The following is a 17,905-nucleotide window of genomic DNA, read 5'->3' on the forward strand; positions in this document are numbered from 1 at the left end:
TGGAGGACTGTGGCCATCCAGAGCCAGAGAAATACACATATACACATATATCTATGATCGGGAGTTTTCCTGGAGGTCAGTATGCAATTTTTTTTTTTTATTACGAAACCTCTAATTTTACATCACTTTTCTACATCGATGGATAAGTGATCGCTCAGGCATTCCTGACAAAAAGCTTGTGTTTGTGTGTATGGAAATGTAATATACACCATCCCTGTTAAATTTGATCTTATCTGTGTCCTGAAACACACCCCCTATCCTGCTTTCACTTCTCAAACTGACGGAGGGAGCGATTCGTTTGTGAATGAATCTCCGTTATGAACGACTCCTTCACTAGCCGACAATAATACAAGTTTCCGGCACTACAGCATTTCGTTGTCATATTTCTTTTGCTTTGTTTGCTGATTTTATTCAACAAAACTAGCATAAGCCGAGTGTTTATTGCGAGCTGGTGCTTCTTTGCCTTATGGTGAATGCAGTGGGTGACTGTATTATCATCAATAACGTTACCTGTTTAGCACAAAAGTTCATAACATACAAAAACGTAAAAAAACAAGATCTTACTTATGAAATGTTCTGCCTTTGTGCTTTGTTTACTTTGTTTGCTTGCTACTACACCCGTACACAGCGCTAAAGTCCAGCATCTTCATGTAGTAACACTGTCTTGACTAGTGCGGTTGAATGACACTTGTCCTGGGAGCACTGTACAAATATGGCGGCGCTATTGACGCATGCTTAGGGTCCATATGCGATATCTAGTGTATATTTCTATGTATCGAAGCAACTGACCGAAGCAGACTATGAGGTGATTATAATGTATAAATGTATGGACACACACACACCAAGCAGCAGCAGGGGAGAGGTGCGCCAGTAACCGAATCCAGCATATAGGGGCTCTTAACTGTCCGCCACATTCTGTCTTATATTATGCTCTGTCTTTGACATAAAGTCATCTGTGGCTCAAGTGACGGCATTCTGTGTTTTGCCTTTCGCTTGTACGGTGGCTCTGAACTGTCAAAACACCTCTCAAAGTACTTTTTCGGATGCAAAAAACGAAAAAATGGTTCGAATTTTTGTTATGACGGACGAAAGTTTCAGAGGCAGCGTGTCAACGTGAGGTCGAATTTATTTTTTAATGTGTGTGCGAAAATTACCGATGAAAATTTTGGATTCAGTGTGCAATAACCTTAACTCCTTACTTGACTTGGTGTTCATAAGACCTGAAACCTTTCTAATCAAGAATGCATGAAGGTCTTAATGCACTCCTATGACAACTGACATTTAAGTATTATTTGTTTAGTTATGTCATTTTAAATGCAAAGGTGACCTTAATTGAGATGTTTTTGTTATAACTTCACATATTCAAATACATCATATCTGTGTTTGTCATGGCAACTTACCAAGACAACATAACTTGTCATAAACCTGTATAAACATGAGTGCCTTGAGGCCGTTATAATTATGTCCTGAATTTTATAACAGCATCATTAATATTTTTGTTGACCTCAACTACTGTTGTTCAAATTGAATTTGTTAATAAAAATGTCATTAAATATTGAAATGAAGCACAAGTGGAATCCAATGTAGAAAATAAGGTAAACTTGACTGAGTGCTTCATTTCCCCTTTAATGACGCTGTTATGAAATTATTTGACACTTGAGTGTTGACACTTTTAATGAGAAATCGAGAAATTGCAATTATAAACTCAGTTTGTTCTACTGAAAAAAGTGATCAGGAGTGGGGGGTTGAGCGTGGGAGTGAGGGGGTCTTCTGTAACTTACAGGGCCATGTATAGGGCAGGTTGGTACTGCTTTTGTGTGATAAAGGTAATATTTTCAACATGTCATGTACACAAATAATGCGAATGTGTTTGTTTTAAAACATTAATTGCAAATTTGCATTTTTAAATGAGTTTTTATTTCAATACTGTTATTACCTTTGCTATAAATTTCAGTTTAGTTTTAATTTATTTCCTTGATGGTTTTGTTGGTTTTAAGTCAAGTGGTGACCAAAGCAAAGTGTAGTGTGTACACCGCGTACATTAAAAACCTCTTAGCAATAAAAATACAATGATAGTCTGAGCAAACACTAAGCCCAAAACCACACAAATGCAATGACTAAAAGGAAAAATGATAAAGTAATAAGATTAAAGATATTATTATATTAAAGATAATATATGTAATCATGCCTAGTTAACATTTTTAACAGATGAAGAAAAGATAGAGCACATTTTATATTTAAGATGTTTTTTATTGTACAGGGTGTCTGCGGGGTCTTAAAAAGTCTTAGATTTTAGGCCTTAAAAAGTCTTAAATTCACAGCAACATTGTGTTGTAGGTCTTGAATGATTTGTAACAGGTTTTAATTGTGCTATTTGGGTCTATGTCCAAGTAAAGCTACCCAATCAGGGTGACACCCAATCACCAATAATCCATCTCCAAACTCTATTATATATATATTTTAAGTTTTTTATTGCAAAGAGATACAATTCACAACAGCTGTTAGATATTTATACATCAAATTTGCCTAATTGAATTCCCCAATCAGGGAAAGAAAACTAAAGCAATGCATCCCTTTACATGATCTTCTATTAATACAAGAACTATTTACAGAAGTAATCGGACCATTAGAATAAGACTGCAGACATCCTGGTAAATGTGTTGGTCCACCTTTTAAATGAATTCATAAAATCGCTTATTATTTTAGCTAATTATTATTTTCTTTTAGTAAGTTTTTCAGTGACTGTTGTTCAGGGTATATACGGTCATGGAAAACCTGGAAAAGTCATGGAATTTGACATGGCATTTTCCAGGCCTTGAAAAGTTTTGGAAAAACAGAAAAACCCACAAAAAAATCTGACATTACGATATTTTGTATTTCTGAGATGTATCTTGTGATGTGAATACAATTTCACCAGATGATTTAACAGGTTTATTTGGATTGATTGGGGGGATTTTGTAGGGGAGTGAATCTCGAATAATACATAACAAATACATTACAAGCAGAGATTAATAAAATATAGTAAAGATAAAGGTGAATTATAGTGTTCAGGTGTTCTCTATTCAGGGACAGATATTGAATAATCAACACTGCATAGTCTTCATTGTATATTACTCAATCCTTATTAAAGTTACAATGTCTTGTGGCCGGATGTTTTAAAATGTGAAATATTGAAATGAAACTGTCACAGGCATTAAAGGGGCGGTTTACTCATAGATTAAAATGTACTCTCTATTTACTCACACTTCACTTGTTTCAATACTATAGGAGTTATTCAATTATATTCTGTTTGTGTTCATTTAAAAAAAGAAAACTCATAAATGTTTGAAACAAGTGAAGGGTGTAGTGAAAATGGTAAGTAATTTTAGGGTAAACTATCTCTTTAAAAATGCAAGCAGATGATACATTTTTACTCTATTATGATTAATGTCTATATTAAGCTGTAATCCCAACATTGCATATCCTGCGATGTGACTATTGCTGATGCACACATTGCGATATCGATGCTGAGATGATATATTGTGCAGCCCTAACTTGAATATAGCTTAGTTGTCTTTAATTAGTTTCTGTCCTCGGCCAAAAAACTTGCTCTCACATTGTTAATGCTGTGTAAGCATTATCAAAATCAACTGTACATAGATATAAAAACAAATGTAAACAGATTTTAAATAGATTGTTATGTGTAATAGATGATATGCTGTAATAAACATGAACGCCTTTGTTTTTCTTATTATTTACCATGTATATGTAGACATTACATGAAACATTATGCCATGAAAATGTGCTTGAAAGTTCTGGAAAAGTCATGGAATTTTAGTAGTAAATGTGTATGAACCCTGGTGTTAGTTTCATTTAGTTTTAATAAAGTTATGCTAACTAATAACCTTAACTTTTCTGAATTTGAGAGTAATGCAATAATATGCACTTTGTAAAGCTGCTTTGAAGCAATAATTATTGTGAAATACACAAGTACACTTGAATTAAATGACTTTGAGTATTTCTTTTATTTAGAATTTTGTATTTAATTTAATTTTTTGACCACTAGTTTTTGTTTTCTGAAATAACCTTGCAGCAAACCCGATTTCTGTATGCGGTATGACTCAAAACGAAGGTCTGTGGTGAACGACAGATGCTGTCAATAAAGACCAAGTTGTTTTGAACTCTAAATCCAGTTCAATCTGTTGTTCTTCCTCTCTTCTTTCCTCTCTCCCCGTCTGCAGAAGTGTTTGCGGTTTGATCCCGACTCAAGCGTTTGGAGTGCGAAGCAGCAGATTATTTGTTCTCTCAGTGAGTCGTTGTGGGACGTTTACAATTACGGCCTCTTCCAGCCAGCTGGAGACGGACGAGACGCCAAGTTCCTGGAGGAGGAGCGTCTGCTGCGAGAGTTCGCCCAGTCTCTGGAGAAAGGGGTGCCCTACCTGGAGGTGCTTCACACGCATACACACCTCTACACACACAGAGCTACACACACACTTTCATAGCCACTGGCCTGTAAAATAAATGATATAGGTCATTTAGTATGTGAATATAATAGTATGTGAATTATCTGTATTTTATGTATATGGTGTATGTGTGTGTATGTATGCATGTGCAGTAAGGTTGGCTCGATAGATGATGCCATTACGATGCTGAGCCGGCATCGCGATCCTCCGCCCCGCCCCCGTCGCAGCAGCAACCCGCTCGTGAAAAATACACACTCAGGCCCCGTTTACACTAATACATCTCAGTTTTAAAATGGCATTTTAGAATGAAAATGATCCACACCCACACTGGTTTTATATAGTGTTTCTGAAAAGATCTCCGTCCACACTATGCTGATGAAAATGCACATCACGTGACCACAGACACACATGCACACAGTTTATCGGATCATGGATGTACCGCTGGATCGCATCTCACTATAGTTGTTAAACGTGATGTTTAATTATTCTTATCTTTATCTAATGACTCTTCGGTTTGTTGAATCTATCAGGTAACGTGTCACAGCGTCAAAAAACTGCTTAAATTTTTCCCGGGAGTCTCCCGTAGGTCAGACCCATCTCCCGCCCATCTCCCGTATTGCTTTGTCTCCCGGAAAACTCCCAGAATTCTACCCACCCCTCCCCGCTTCTCAGCTTTTTGGTTCAGTCCCCATGCGCACCTTCACCCCCGCTCTTCAGTTTGCGCGCACCCCGCCCCCCCCCGCTCTTCACTTTGCGCACCTCTAGCCATCATAAATAATTAATTCACTACCGCTACAACAACGATGCCATCGTCCATCGCGATGTTTCACATTAGACATCATACGATGCCAATTTGGTCGACATCGCCCAACCCTAATGTTCAGTGTGTGCATGTGTATACACATGTATATATTGTAGTGTGTGTATGTGTGTACATGTATGCGTTTATCTGAGTATATTTGTTGTTTACTTTTGTTCTATTTGTTTATACATTTGTTTTTTTTGTATTTGTTTATCCTTTTTTTAATATTTTACCTGACATCGATGTTGTTTCTTAATATTTATGTTTGTGAAGCGCTTTGAGTTGCATGTATTTAGAAAAATTGCTATACAAATAAAAATATATTATTATTATTATTATTATTATTATTATTATTATTATTATTATTATTATTATTATTATTATTATTATTATTATTATTATTATGTAAAGGTCCAGTTGCTTTGGAGTGTGCATTTTTATTCGATATTTTATGTAATCTCAACTAAAAAATAAAGAGAGGGCGGGACATAGAGTAGCTCCTCCCCTTAAAAAAACAGCCAATACCTTTTTGTTTTATCACAGCTCTACCAGTGAAAGTGGATGAGCTCAAGCTAGACACTAGAGAGCATTTGATTGGTCTGAAGATATGATGCGAAACTGAAGTATGAGGTGGTGTTGAAAAAAATCGTAGATCCATTTAGGTGGCAAATTAAAAGCTTTACATGTTTATTTCAGTTTTGTCTCTCCTAAATGTGAATTTTGTCACTGTTTTGGAGCACACTAGCTTACAAATATCCTAAAAATGGACAGACTGAAACTAACATCTACAATTGTTTGTAGACAATCTGACATCTACAATTTTTTGTAATTTTACAGGACCTTTAACTTGTCGAGCCTGGTTGTCATTTCTGTATAAGTTATTATGATGTAAAAAGTTAATCTTAGTAAAAAATCAGTTATTACACTAATGAGTGTGATTCAATAATGGTTTTACTGTAAAAAGTGACAGTTCACTCTAAAGTCTAAAATCTGTTAGCATTTACTCACACTTCACTTGTCATAAAGCTGTTTGAGTTTGTTGAACACAAAAAAAAGATATTTCAAAAAATGTTGGAACCCAGTAACCATTGACTTTCATAGTATTAGTTCTTTTTACGATGGATGCTAATGGGTACTGGTTTTCAACATTATTCACAATTTATGAGTAAAAAGTTCAGCTGCTTATATTTTTTTATATGCATTTTGATTCTTTAGATTTTTTTATTTTATTTTATTTTATTTTATTTTATTTTATTTTATTTTATTTTATTTTATTTTATTTTATTTTATTTTATTTTATTTTATTTTATTTTATTTTATTTTATTTTATTTTATTTTATTTTATTTTATTTTGAACCACCAACTTATCCAGCATATGTTTTACACAGCAGATGCCCTTCCAGCTGCAACCCATCTCTGGGAAACGTCCATATACACTCATTCACACACACACACACACACACACACACACGCACACACACACACAAACACCCATACACTACTGACAATTTTTAGCTTACTCAAGTCACCTATAGCGGTTGTTTTTGGACTTGTGAGGGAAACCGGAGCACCCGGAGGAAACCCATGCATGGGGAACATGGAGAGAACATGCAAACTCCACACAGAAATGCCAACTGGCCCAGCCAGGGCTCGAACCAGCGACCACCACCACAATGCTGCCCTTTATTTTATTTTATTTTGTTTTATACGTTTGGCTGTAAACTGGACCAGTTTTACCAATGTTAAAGTTTCCAAAAGTATATTAGTTTGAGCAGATTTACCAGGTCAAAACTGATGTGTTTGTACATTTTTAATATTTTTAAAATTGATTTCATTTATTTAAAATATATTTATAATTTAAAAACTGACTTTAACCAGTTTCTCTTCCCATTGTCTTTTCCTCACAGTTCAGATATAAGACACGGGTCTACAAACAGACAAACTTGGATGAGAAACAACTAGCGAAGCTGCACACTAAGGTAAAGCTCAAATAAATAAAGAGATGTTTTGTTTTTTACATCAGAGGATGCTGATGTTTGTTTTTTCTGTAAATCCTTTTTTTAAAACAGCCTGTATAAAGTGCAGTAACCAGAAGTGATTGTGTTGTGGATGCACACTGTGAAGTAAAGAGGTGTCTGTGTATGTGTGTGTGTGTTTGTCTCCCTCTACAGGCCAATATGAAGAAGTTTCTGGATTATGTTCATGGTGGAGCTGTTGAAAAGTTGAGTAAAGCACTGGAGAAAGGACTGGATCCAAACTATCACGACACGGAAAGCGGAGGTGAGATCCTGTGCATGTCTTAAAATGCTGCATAAATATACTTATGGTATTAAACTCATAAATACAGCTTTCATATATATATATATATATATATATATATATATATATATATATATATATATATATATATATATATATATATATATATATTTAGTATTAATATAATAAGCCTCTATACTGTGCTTTAAGCTAAATAATTATTATATTTATAATTTACATTTATACTTTGCAAAATAGCTAGTAAAATAGTATGTTCTGTCATCATGGAAAAGATAAAATAAATTATTTTATTATTGTTTAAGCTATTATTTATTATTAATTATTTAAGCTATTTTGTTTTAAAATAGGTTGGAATAATCTGTGTTTAACAGCTCTTGGTAAATATTTAAAAATAATGAAGATTTCATAGGAGGGATAATCATTTATATTTTATGATTATGTTGGTGTAGTCCTTATACTTAGAATATAAAAATATGAAATTAGCTTATATTTAAGTCTAATGCCCAGTTTTGTTTTTTGTTCTCAGTTTCAGTTACAGTATTTGCTTAATTTGCAGAAGACACCCACTAAACACCACTGAGTGTGACAATAGTTATACAGCACTTTTTTTTGCCAGACAGGCATATCTAGAACAAGAACCATTTTGTGGCATGTTAAAATACTCTATTTAAGGATAATAGTGGGGCCACAAATTACTCATTAATTGTATTTTAGACATTTTATGCTTAAACATTAACTTTCAAACAATTAGGTTTTATGCATTTGCCAGCAAGAAATGTTTAATGTTTTACACGTCGAGTATGTTATAAATACATTGGTTATGCAGAATGACATTTTTCACCCATACTTTTACATTTTAACTTCATTTATTTATTTATTTGAAACCTTAAAATATACACTTTTGTTATGTGTTTTATTAGTGCTGGGCAAAAAAATTATTGAGATTAATGCCATACAAAATTTTATTTTGTTTTGACATAATATATGTGTCATTATTATGCTTCTATAAATACATGCATGCATATATTTGAGAAAATGTTTATTTAAATTAGGATATTTAATTATATATATATATATATATATATATATATATATATATATATATATATATATATATATATATATATATATATATATATATATATATATATATATATATATAAAATTATGTATTTGTGTGTGTGTGTGTGTGTGTGTGATACAAATTATATATAAATTGAAATATCTATGTAACAAAATGGTTTTGTATATTTTTTGTTTCTATTACATGTACATTATAAATATATAGAACACACACACATATATATTACAGTGGGGGAATTAAGTAATGAACATGTCACTAATTTTCTCAGAAAACATATTTCTAAGGGTGCTGTTGGCTTGAAATGTTCACCAGATGTTGGTAACAAGCAAAGAAATCCATATATGCTAAGAAAACAAAACTAATTAGTTTACAAATGAAGTTCTGTGTAATAAAATAAAACGAGGGAAAAAGTATTGAACACATGAAGAAAGGGAGGTGTATTTAGGCAGTGAAAGCCCAGACAGCAGCTGAAATCTCTCAGTAGTTCTTCAGCAACCCTCTGCCCTTCCTCAGTGTAAATGAATATCAGCTGTTTCAGTCCAGCATCTACATTAACAGGAGGATGAAGATGAAACCAGGGTGGACATTTCAGCAAGACGATGATCCAAAACACAGCCAAGGAAACACTCAAATGCTTTCAGAGAAAGAAAATCAAGCTGTAGAATGGCCCAGCCAATCGCCTGACTTGAATCCAATAGAAAATACAAAATAAAGCTCAGATTTGCTAGACGAGACCCACAGAACCACTCTTTACACTCTGGTGAAGTCTGTGAGAAACTCACACCTGAGCAGTGCATGAGACTTCATTCTCCATATGAGAGGCGTCTTTAAGCTGCCGTCACCAAAAAAGCCTTTTATAGAAAGTATTAAACACATTTCAGTAGTTCAGTTCTTTCTCCTTGTGTCAGTTCTTTGTTATTACACACCACTCATTTTCCAGATTTTTGGGAGGGTTTTGTTATATTTTTATGTTTGTATTGTTTGGGTTTTTCACCAAAATCTGGTTCAATTCCATGTCAACAGCTCCCTTAGAATATTTTTCCCAGGAAAAAAAAAGATGTGTTGAATATTTTCTCCCCCACTGTATGTCAAAATGCATATTAAATGCAAATAAAATCACTTTTTAAAATGCAATTTGATGTGCACAAAAATAGAACATCTCATCTTTGACCCATATATTGCATAGTAGACGTAGATTGCATGAAGAATAGGTTTAAAAGTTTGACATTTTCTCTGACATTTTCATTTCTGATGAGCGTCATTGTGTTGCCCACATTTGCCTGTCAGAATGGTTTCATTTCTTTGACCTCCGAGCTCATTATGCTGCTTGGGGTCTGTCCTCATCATCTCTTCTGCTTTTTTCATTGAATGGATGCTTTATGTTTAATGTGACGTTCAGTGCACTAATTGCTTTGACGTTTCCGCTTTTCCTTCCTGTGTTTTTTTGCTCATGGACTCTGATGTCATAGTAAAGGCCCGTTCACACCAAGCCCGATAATGATAAATATAAGTATGATGGTATATATATATACTGCTAAAAAAAGGGAACAGTTGGTGTTACAGTGGACAGCACAGTGGCTCAGTGCTTAGCACTTTGGCCTCACAGCAAGAAGGTCACTGGTTCTTGTTCCAGTTGTCATTTCTGTGTGGAGTTTGCATGTTCTCCCCGTGTTGATGTGGGTTTCCTCCAGGTGCTCCGGTTTCTCTGCTAAAGGCGAATTGGATGAACTAAATTGGCTGTAGTGTATGAGTGTGTGTGTGAATGAGAGTGTATAGGTGTTTCTCAGTGTTTCGCTGCTTAAAACTTATGCTGGAATAGTTGGCGGTTCATTCCATTGTGGTGACCCCTGATAAATATGGGATTAAGCTGAAGGAAAATGAATGAATGAATGTTTATGTTTTCCCTTTATTTTTTGAGCAGTGTATTTGTGTCCACACAGACGAACAATAATGATCTGTTTATTGTGTTTTCAAATATTTCCCAAGTGCTGCTTAAGGCAGAGAAGATCTATTAGCACCTTTTTAATTGTAATAGTCCTAAAAACTAATTGCAAATAACTAACTTATTGTTAAGACAGTATTCAGCAGAGTGTAATTTAAAGGCTGAAGTAGGTTAATTAAAATGAAAGAATAAAGTTTTCCATGAGGGCTTATTATTTTGTATTCAACTGTATATCCGCTTGTTAAGTCATGACGTATCAGTGAGGGATGGACTACTGTTTCCGGGTCCAAGCCGCTACTCAGTTGAATTGAGAAAATATTGGTTTATGACTACTTTTTAGTCCTATCACACATTAAAGTGAATTTTATATAAAATCATGGTGTACACAACAGTATCTGGACTTGCTGCATCACAGACACCAATATTTTTATTCATTCATTTTCTTTTTGACTTAGTCCCTTTATTAATCCGGGGTCGCCACAGCGGAATGAACCGCCAACTTATCCAACACATGTTTTACGCAGTTGATGCCCTTCCAACTGCAACCCATCTCTGGGAAAACACCAATATTTTAACAATTTATAAATATTTAATCATTTTCTGTCCATCTGATATGAGGCATGACAGTTGAAGTCAGAATTATTATCCCCCCTTTGAAATTTATTTTCTTTTTTCAAAATATTTCAAATGATGTTTAACAGAGCAAGGAAATTTTCACAGTATGTCTGATAATATTTTTTCTTCTGGAGAAAGTCTTATTTGTTTTATTTTTGCTAGAATAAAAGCAGTTTTTAATTTTTCAGAATCCATTTTAAAGACAAAATTATTAGCCCCTTTAAGCTATATTTTTTTTCTTGATAGTCTACAGAACAAACCATCATTATACATTAACTTGCCTAATTACCCTAACCTGCCTAGTTAACCTAATTAACCTAGTTAATCCTTTAAATGTCACTTTAAGCTGTATAGAAGTGTCTTGAAAAATATCAAGTAAAATATTATTTACTGTCATCATGGTAAAGATAAACTAAATCAGTTATTAGAAATGAGTTATTAAAACTATCATGATTAGAAATGTGTTGAACAAATCTTCTCTTATTTAAACAGAAATTGGGGAAAAAAATAAACAGGGGGACTAATAATTCTGGGGGGCTAATAATTCTGACTTAAACTGTATATATATTGCGATCGTGATTTTCAAAAGTATTACAGCGCTTTGTAAAAGTTTATTATTACCATTTGTCAAGTTTCCCCATTCAGTTTGATAGAGCGCTTGGACACGGAAGCCACTTCGCATAATATCACACTTAACAAACATATAAATGTCTGTATTAAAAATAAGTTGATGTTAGACCTGCAGTCTCTGAACAGGGTGTGTTTTGGCACTAAATGTTTTTTTCTGTGTGTGGCTTTTTAACTCTTAGTATGTTTCCTGTTCTGCTTTAAATATATAGTCTACCCAGAACTGAACACTGTCATTATTTACTCTCCCTTTACTTGTCCCAAACCTTTATAAGTTTCTTTCTCCTGTTGAAAAGAAAGAGATATTTTGAAGTAAGCTGGAAACCATTGACTTCCACAGTGTTTTTTTTTCCTACTATGGATGTCAGTGCTACCGGGTTTCAACTTTTTTAATTGTATCTTATTTTTTGCTCAACAGAGCAAGTAAACCTGTAAAGGTTTGGAACAAATTGAAAGTAAATATTGAGTAAATTTTCATTTTGATGTGAACTATCCCTTTAATACTGCTCTTCTGCATCTGTAATGACAGTGTCTCCATCTGTTTCTCAGAGACTCCTCTGACTCTGGCGGTTCAGGGGAATCTCAGCGTGGAAGGGATTCGTGTTCTGGTGCTGAACGGAGCTCACGTGGATTTCAGATCCAGAGATGGATTTACACCTCTTCATAAAGCAGTCAGAGCACACAACCAGGCTGCACTCATGGTACCAACACATGCACTTCTTTTCATAGTTCAAACTAGGGCTACATGTTTTTTTTTTTTTGGGGGGGGGGGGGGGGGGGGGGGGGGTGACCTCAATGACAGATTTGTAGAATAAAACTGAATCATGCTCGAAATGTATTCAGGTGCTATACAAGGCTTTGAAAGCATAGAGGAACAACTTAAAGTAAACTAAAACTAGAAGATTAAAGATTCATAAAACATCAACAATAGAGATGCTCTGATCAATCAGGCTGAACATTGGTATCGGCCGATTATCACATTTCATGACACAATCGGTATAATTTCATGAACCGATCGCAGGTGTTTGTTTATGAGTTTACAAGCAGAGAAAGACACACATGCACTCCTGTATATTATACATAGCCTACAGCAGCCACAACATGTGAGGAGGAGCAATGCGGTGCAGCCTGTTTATACAGTCTATCGGCACGACTCGCGTGAGTGATGCTCTCTTTGTTGCAAGTGCAGCCATTGTATTTCCAGGGTTTTGAGCGGCTGGGATGCGAGCGAAGTGATTGGCCCTGTCTGGTGTCATATCCAACCTTATAACCTCTCCTGGAAACTCCGCTAGTCTCCTGCTAATTCTCTCATGATCCCCAAAATTAGTCAAAATACATGGAAATCATGGCTACGAGAAGGGGCGATTTTAGGATTTTCATTTTAGGGGGGCTCAGCTCCTTAGAAATGTTTTTTATATATATAAACACACACACACACACACACACACACACAAACGTGCTCGCTCGCTTGGGAGCGATATTGTTAGACCGCCCGCTCCTGTTCAAATTACACCAGAGTTACCGACCGCTCCCGCGCTTTATTCGGAAATTTATTTCTGCACCGCAAGAAATCTGGTCGGGTCCCGCAGCTCCTGCGGTACAGCAGCGGAAATGCAGATCTCTAGTTCGTATTTACCACGTCTCCCTTCTCGATCGGTCGAAACCTGAAATACTGCCAAACTGCAGAAGTTGTGTTCTTTTTCGAGACCAGGTCACTTGGTGCGCGACTTGCATCTTACCTCACCTCTCTCTCTCCTCCACACTGTCCCGTGATGACAGTCACGCATACGCATTTTTAGGCATTAATTAAATAATATTTAATACTTGTCTCCTATATAAGTGCATTGTTTTTATGACGGTATAACGGTATTGAAACTGATATTGTTGCTATTTTTAGATCCCGCGGTATACCATATTACCGTATTACCGACTAAGCATAGCTGGTTGTCATGGACATTCATGTTAAAAATCATTAAGAATAAACTTAAATATCGGCGCCAGTGGTGTAATGGTTAGTGCGTCAACACATGCACTCCGGTGCTCACGGCAACCCGAGTTTGATTCCGCCTTGCAGTCCTATGCCGATCCTTCCCCTCTCTCTGCTCCCTATGCTTTCCTGTCAATACTCTCAAATAAAGGTTAAAACCCCGAAGAAAGAGAATAAACTTAAAGAAAAGAAATTAAGAGGTGAATAAAGTTTTGGGTAATTCATCTCTCCTGAAATATTTTAAATATTCTTCATCCCTTTAAATAAAAGCTTTTTATTCATGGCTATATTATTTTGAGTGCTTTCTTAATCCTACTATTGTCATTTAAATTGATGGTGGTTAATGCAAAATGTTGATTAGTGCATCTCTACTGAGGATTGCTTGTGCGTGTTGATAAACATACAGTTTGCGTCCCGTGTTTCAGGCGCTGCTGTCTTTGGGTGCATCTCCGGATTATCGCGACCGCTGTGGGCTGACTGCGCTGTACCACTCGGTGCTGACAGGGGGCGACACGTCCTGCTGCGAAACCCTGCTGTACTACAGAGCTCGACTGGGCATCCGAGATGAGAACGGCTGGGACGAGTCACACCAGGTGTGTGAAACATGAGGAAATTATATTTACATGTGTGTTTTTTGTTCATGTATGTGATTGTTTCAGTGTTGTTTTAGTTTTTTAGATTCATGCATCATTCTCTATTTCATCTCTATTCTCTATTTTTAATTTTTGTATGTAAAACTCGGCTCATCTTTTCTATTCCTAAGGTCAGATTGTGCTGGCAATATTTATAATAAGTCAAAAATAGTAGCCCTCCTGTTAAATTTTAATTCTTTAAAATTAAAAATTTCTGTTTAACTGGGAGAACATTTCTAAATATAATAGTTTTAATAACTCATTTCGAATAACTGATTTCTTTAATCTTTGCCATGATGACAGCACATAATATTTGACTAGATATTCTTCAGAATACTAGTATTCAGCTTAAAGTGACGTTTAAAGGCTTAACTAGGTTAATTAGGCAAGTTAGATTAATTGTGCAGGTCATTGTATAACAGCGGTTTGTTCTGTAGACAATTAAAACAAATATTATGCTTAAGGGGGCTAATAATATTGACCTTAAAATGGTTTAAAATATGAAAAACTGCTTTTATTCTAGCCGAAATGAAACAAATAAGACTTTCTCCAGAAGAAAAAATATTATAGGAAAAACTAAAAAATTCCTGAATTACATTTTTAAAAAGAATAAATATTGCACAGGAGGGTGAATAGTTTTGCTGTCAACTGTATATTAATTGTTTTGCTATAGTAGATGGCTAAAACAGCCAAACATATGTTGATTTTTTTATGTTTGTATTCATAACAAATTTTTCAATGTGTGAGTAAGGATGCTTGAACACTTGGCTGTCAGTCTCTCATGTTTCATGGTCATCAGTGAGTGTCTGTTCATTAGCATCTAGACTGTTTATCCTCTGTTGAAGACATTTTCAGACTAATTTCTCAATCTTTGACCTCTAACCTCATTACACAGCAAAATTATAAACAAGTACTCAATTTCGGTTTGTATTTTTTTTATATTGGAGAAATTCTCAAATGTTTTGATGTTGACAGGCATTGATCACACATTAAGGGCTCTATTTTGCCGATCCATGCGCAAAGCCCAAACCGCAGGGCGCAAACGCATTAAGGGCGTGTCAGAATCCACTTTTGCTATTTTAAGGACAGAAAAATCCGCTTTGCGCCGTGGCGCAATGTCTAACAGGGTTGAGCTTATTCTCTTAATGAGTTATAGGTGTGTTTGAGAATAGAATCTACCAGGGAAAGAGTCTTTGAGAGTCTCATCTACCATTCCCTTTAAGAATCAGTTGCGTCGCGCCATGACGCATTTGCTATTTACATGACGGACTTTGTAAGTGTAAAAACTGAACGCTTCACTAGTGAGAAAACAGTTAAACAGAGCATCTACAGCGCGAGAATGAGAGATGAGCCTCCTCATTCTTTACTTTCGCTTTCACTGTCGTGGATGGGGAAATGTGTTGTACGCACTGACATCAAATAACCTATACATCATTAATTTAGTTTGTTAAGCGCAAAGATTTGTTTCAAAACTATTTCTAAATTCAGTTCTAATTTCCAGCAAACGAATAAATGAACAATAATAACGAAGTGTGCTCAAAAAACTGAGTTATATCCAAATACACATGCTGTGCCCCATATGGTCTAAACCCTGACAGGTGGACAAATCTAAGCTTGTCTTTAATAAAACAAATATAAATACGCATATAATAAATAATACTGCTAATAATGATAACATTACAGAAAAGCAAATTGCCATGAATAAACTGAAAAAGCCCCCCAAGATGAAGAAGGCATGAAAGTATGGTTTTATATTTATGTAGGCTAGAAAATAATAGTTTGTGTAATATTTTAATCCTTTATATTTATATCCTATATATATATATATATATATATATATATATATATATATATATATATATATATATATATATATATATATATATATCCTTATTATATCCTATACATATCCTTAATATTTTAATTCTTTGTCATTTGTAAAGGTATTTGCGTATTGCTGTACATCCTCTCTTTATTAAGCAATGTGTAAGCGAGGCACATAACTAACGCGCTCTACGCTGGACAATAGACTGGCTTTGTTCTGGTCTATAGAACAGTCTATTTAAGTTTCTCAAAATAGCAATGCGCCTCAACACGCCTCATTTTTTAGATCAGAACGCCTATGGGCGCACATATGAGCACAAATGCATTTGCTATTTAAACAGCGTGGTGCAAAACGTCAAAACGACTCTTGCGCCGAGCTGAAACTAGCAAACAACAATTGCGTCGCGCCGCATTGCGCCGGGTGTATGATAGGGCCCTATATGGTATTGTACAATCCAAACATATGGCTTAATCATTGGTAAATAGTATTTTTTTAATTAAATACTAAGACATTTAAAAATGCTGCCTTGGCAAATAACTGAAACAAATGATAAAACATTTTATATCATGAAATAAAAAGTACCATAATTGTAGTATAAACTAAAACAAATATTTTAAATTATTTAGAAATGTAGCGGATGCTGCAACCCAGTACTGGGAAACACCCATACACACTCATTCACACACACTCTCAGACACTACGGCCAATTTAATTTATTCAGTTCCCCTATAGCGCCAACACAGGGAGAACATGTAGACTCCACACAGATATGCCAACTGGCCCAGTCTGGACTCGAGCCAGTGACCTTCTTGCTGTGAGGCGCCGTGCTAACCACTGAGCCACTGTGCCACCCAAAACCTCATTCATTCATTCTTTATCTTTTCTGCATAGTCCCTTTATTAAAAAAAGGTTTTCCACAGCGGAATGAACCACCAACTTATCCAGCAAATGTTTTACGCAGCGGATGCCCTTCCAGCTGCAACCCATCACTGGGAAACACCCATACACTCCCTTTCACACTCAAACACTACAGACAATTTAGCTTACCCAATTCACCTAAGCACATGTTTTTGGACTTGTGGGGGAAACCGGAGCACCCGGAGAAAACCCACACGAACACGAGGCGAACATGCTAACTCCACACAGAAACGCCAACTCGAACCAGCGACCTTCTTGCTGTGAGGCAACAGTGCTATCCACTGCGCCGCCCACCAAAAATCTATATTTTGCAGATTTAAAAGCTAGTAAAACTGACTAAAGCACAAGAAGTATAATCAAAAGTAAAATGAAAATGTTGTCAATTTCATCATGCACTAAATTAAAATCCAAACCAGAAATGTAAAACAAATCTAAATATTAAACACTGTAATATACAAATGATAAAAAATAATGACACTATTTCTGAGTGCATAAAAATGATGACCTCTATGATGAAAAATGAGATCAGATTGTCAAATGTAAAATCCCAGAGCTGATGTTTTATCTAATAATCTTGCAGTATTTTCTACAGTAGAGTTGAAGACTCCCAGTTTAGCGCACAGCAGTGATAGAAACTTCACCAGGGGCGTAGCGGACATTATAAAAGTGGGGGGGGGGGGCTGTATGAGATCATATGTTCATATAATTATTAATCACCTGTTTCTAAATGGTCTGTCTCTAAAAGTGAGGG

The 17,905-nt window shown here is 35.4% G+C and overlaps 1 protein-coding gene across 1 annotated transcript in view; it reads left to right on the forward strand.

The window, feature by feature from the left end:
* The window catches only part of LOC130218395 (SH3 and multiple ankyrin repeat domains protein 1), a 117,926-nt gene that overhangs the window by 33,056 nt on the left and 66,965 nt on the right, over positions 1 to 17,905 (forward strand). Inside the window, exons 3-7 of the mRNA XM_056450579.1 lie at positions 4,221 to 4,424; positions 7,152 to 7,223; positions 7,416 to 7,524; positions 12,342 to 12,493; positions 14,205 to 14,372. Of these exons, the coding sequence (XP_056306554.1) occupies positions 4,221 to 4,424; positions 7,152 to 7,223; positions 7,416 to 7,524; positions 12,342 to 12,493; positions 14,205 to 14,372 (705 nt within the window). The remainder of the gene's footprint in view (positions 1 to 4,220; positions 4,425 to 7,151; positions 7,224 to 7,415; positions 7,525 to 12,341; positions 12,494 to 14,204; positions 14,373 to 17,905) is intronic.

Source organism: Danio aesculapii, chromosome 24 (genome assembly GCF_903798145.1).
Source record: "Danio aesculapii chromosome 24, fDanAes4.1, whole genome shotgun sequence".
NCBI classification, from domain to species: domain Eukaryota; kingdom Metazoa; phylum Chordata; class Actinopteri; order Cypriniformes; family Danionidae; genus Danio; species Danio aesculapii.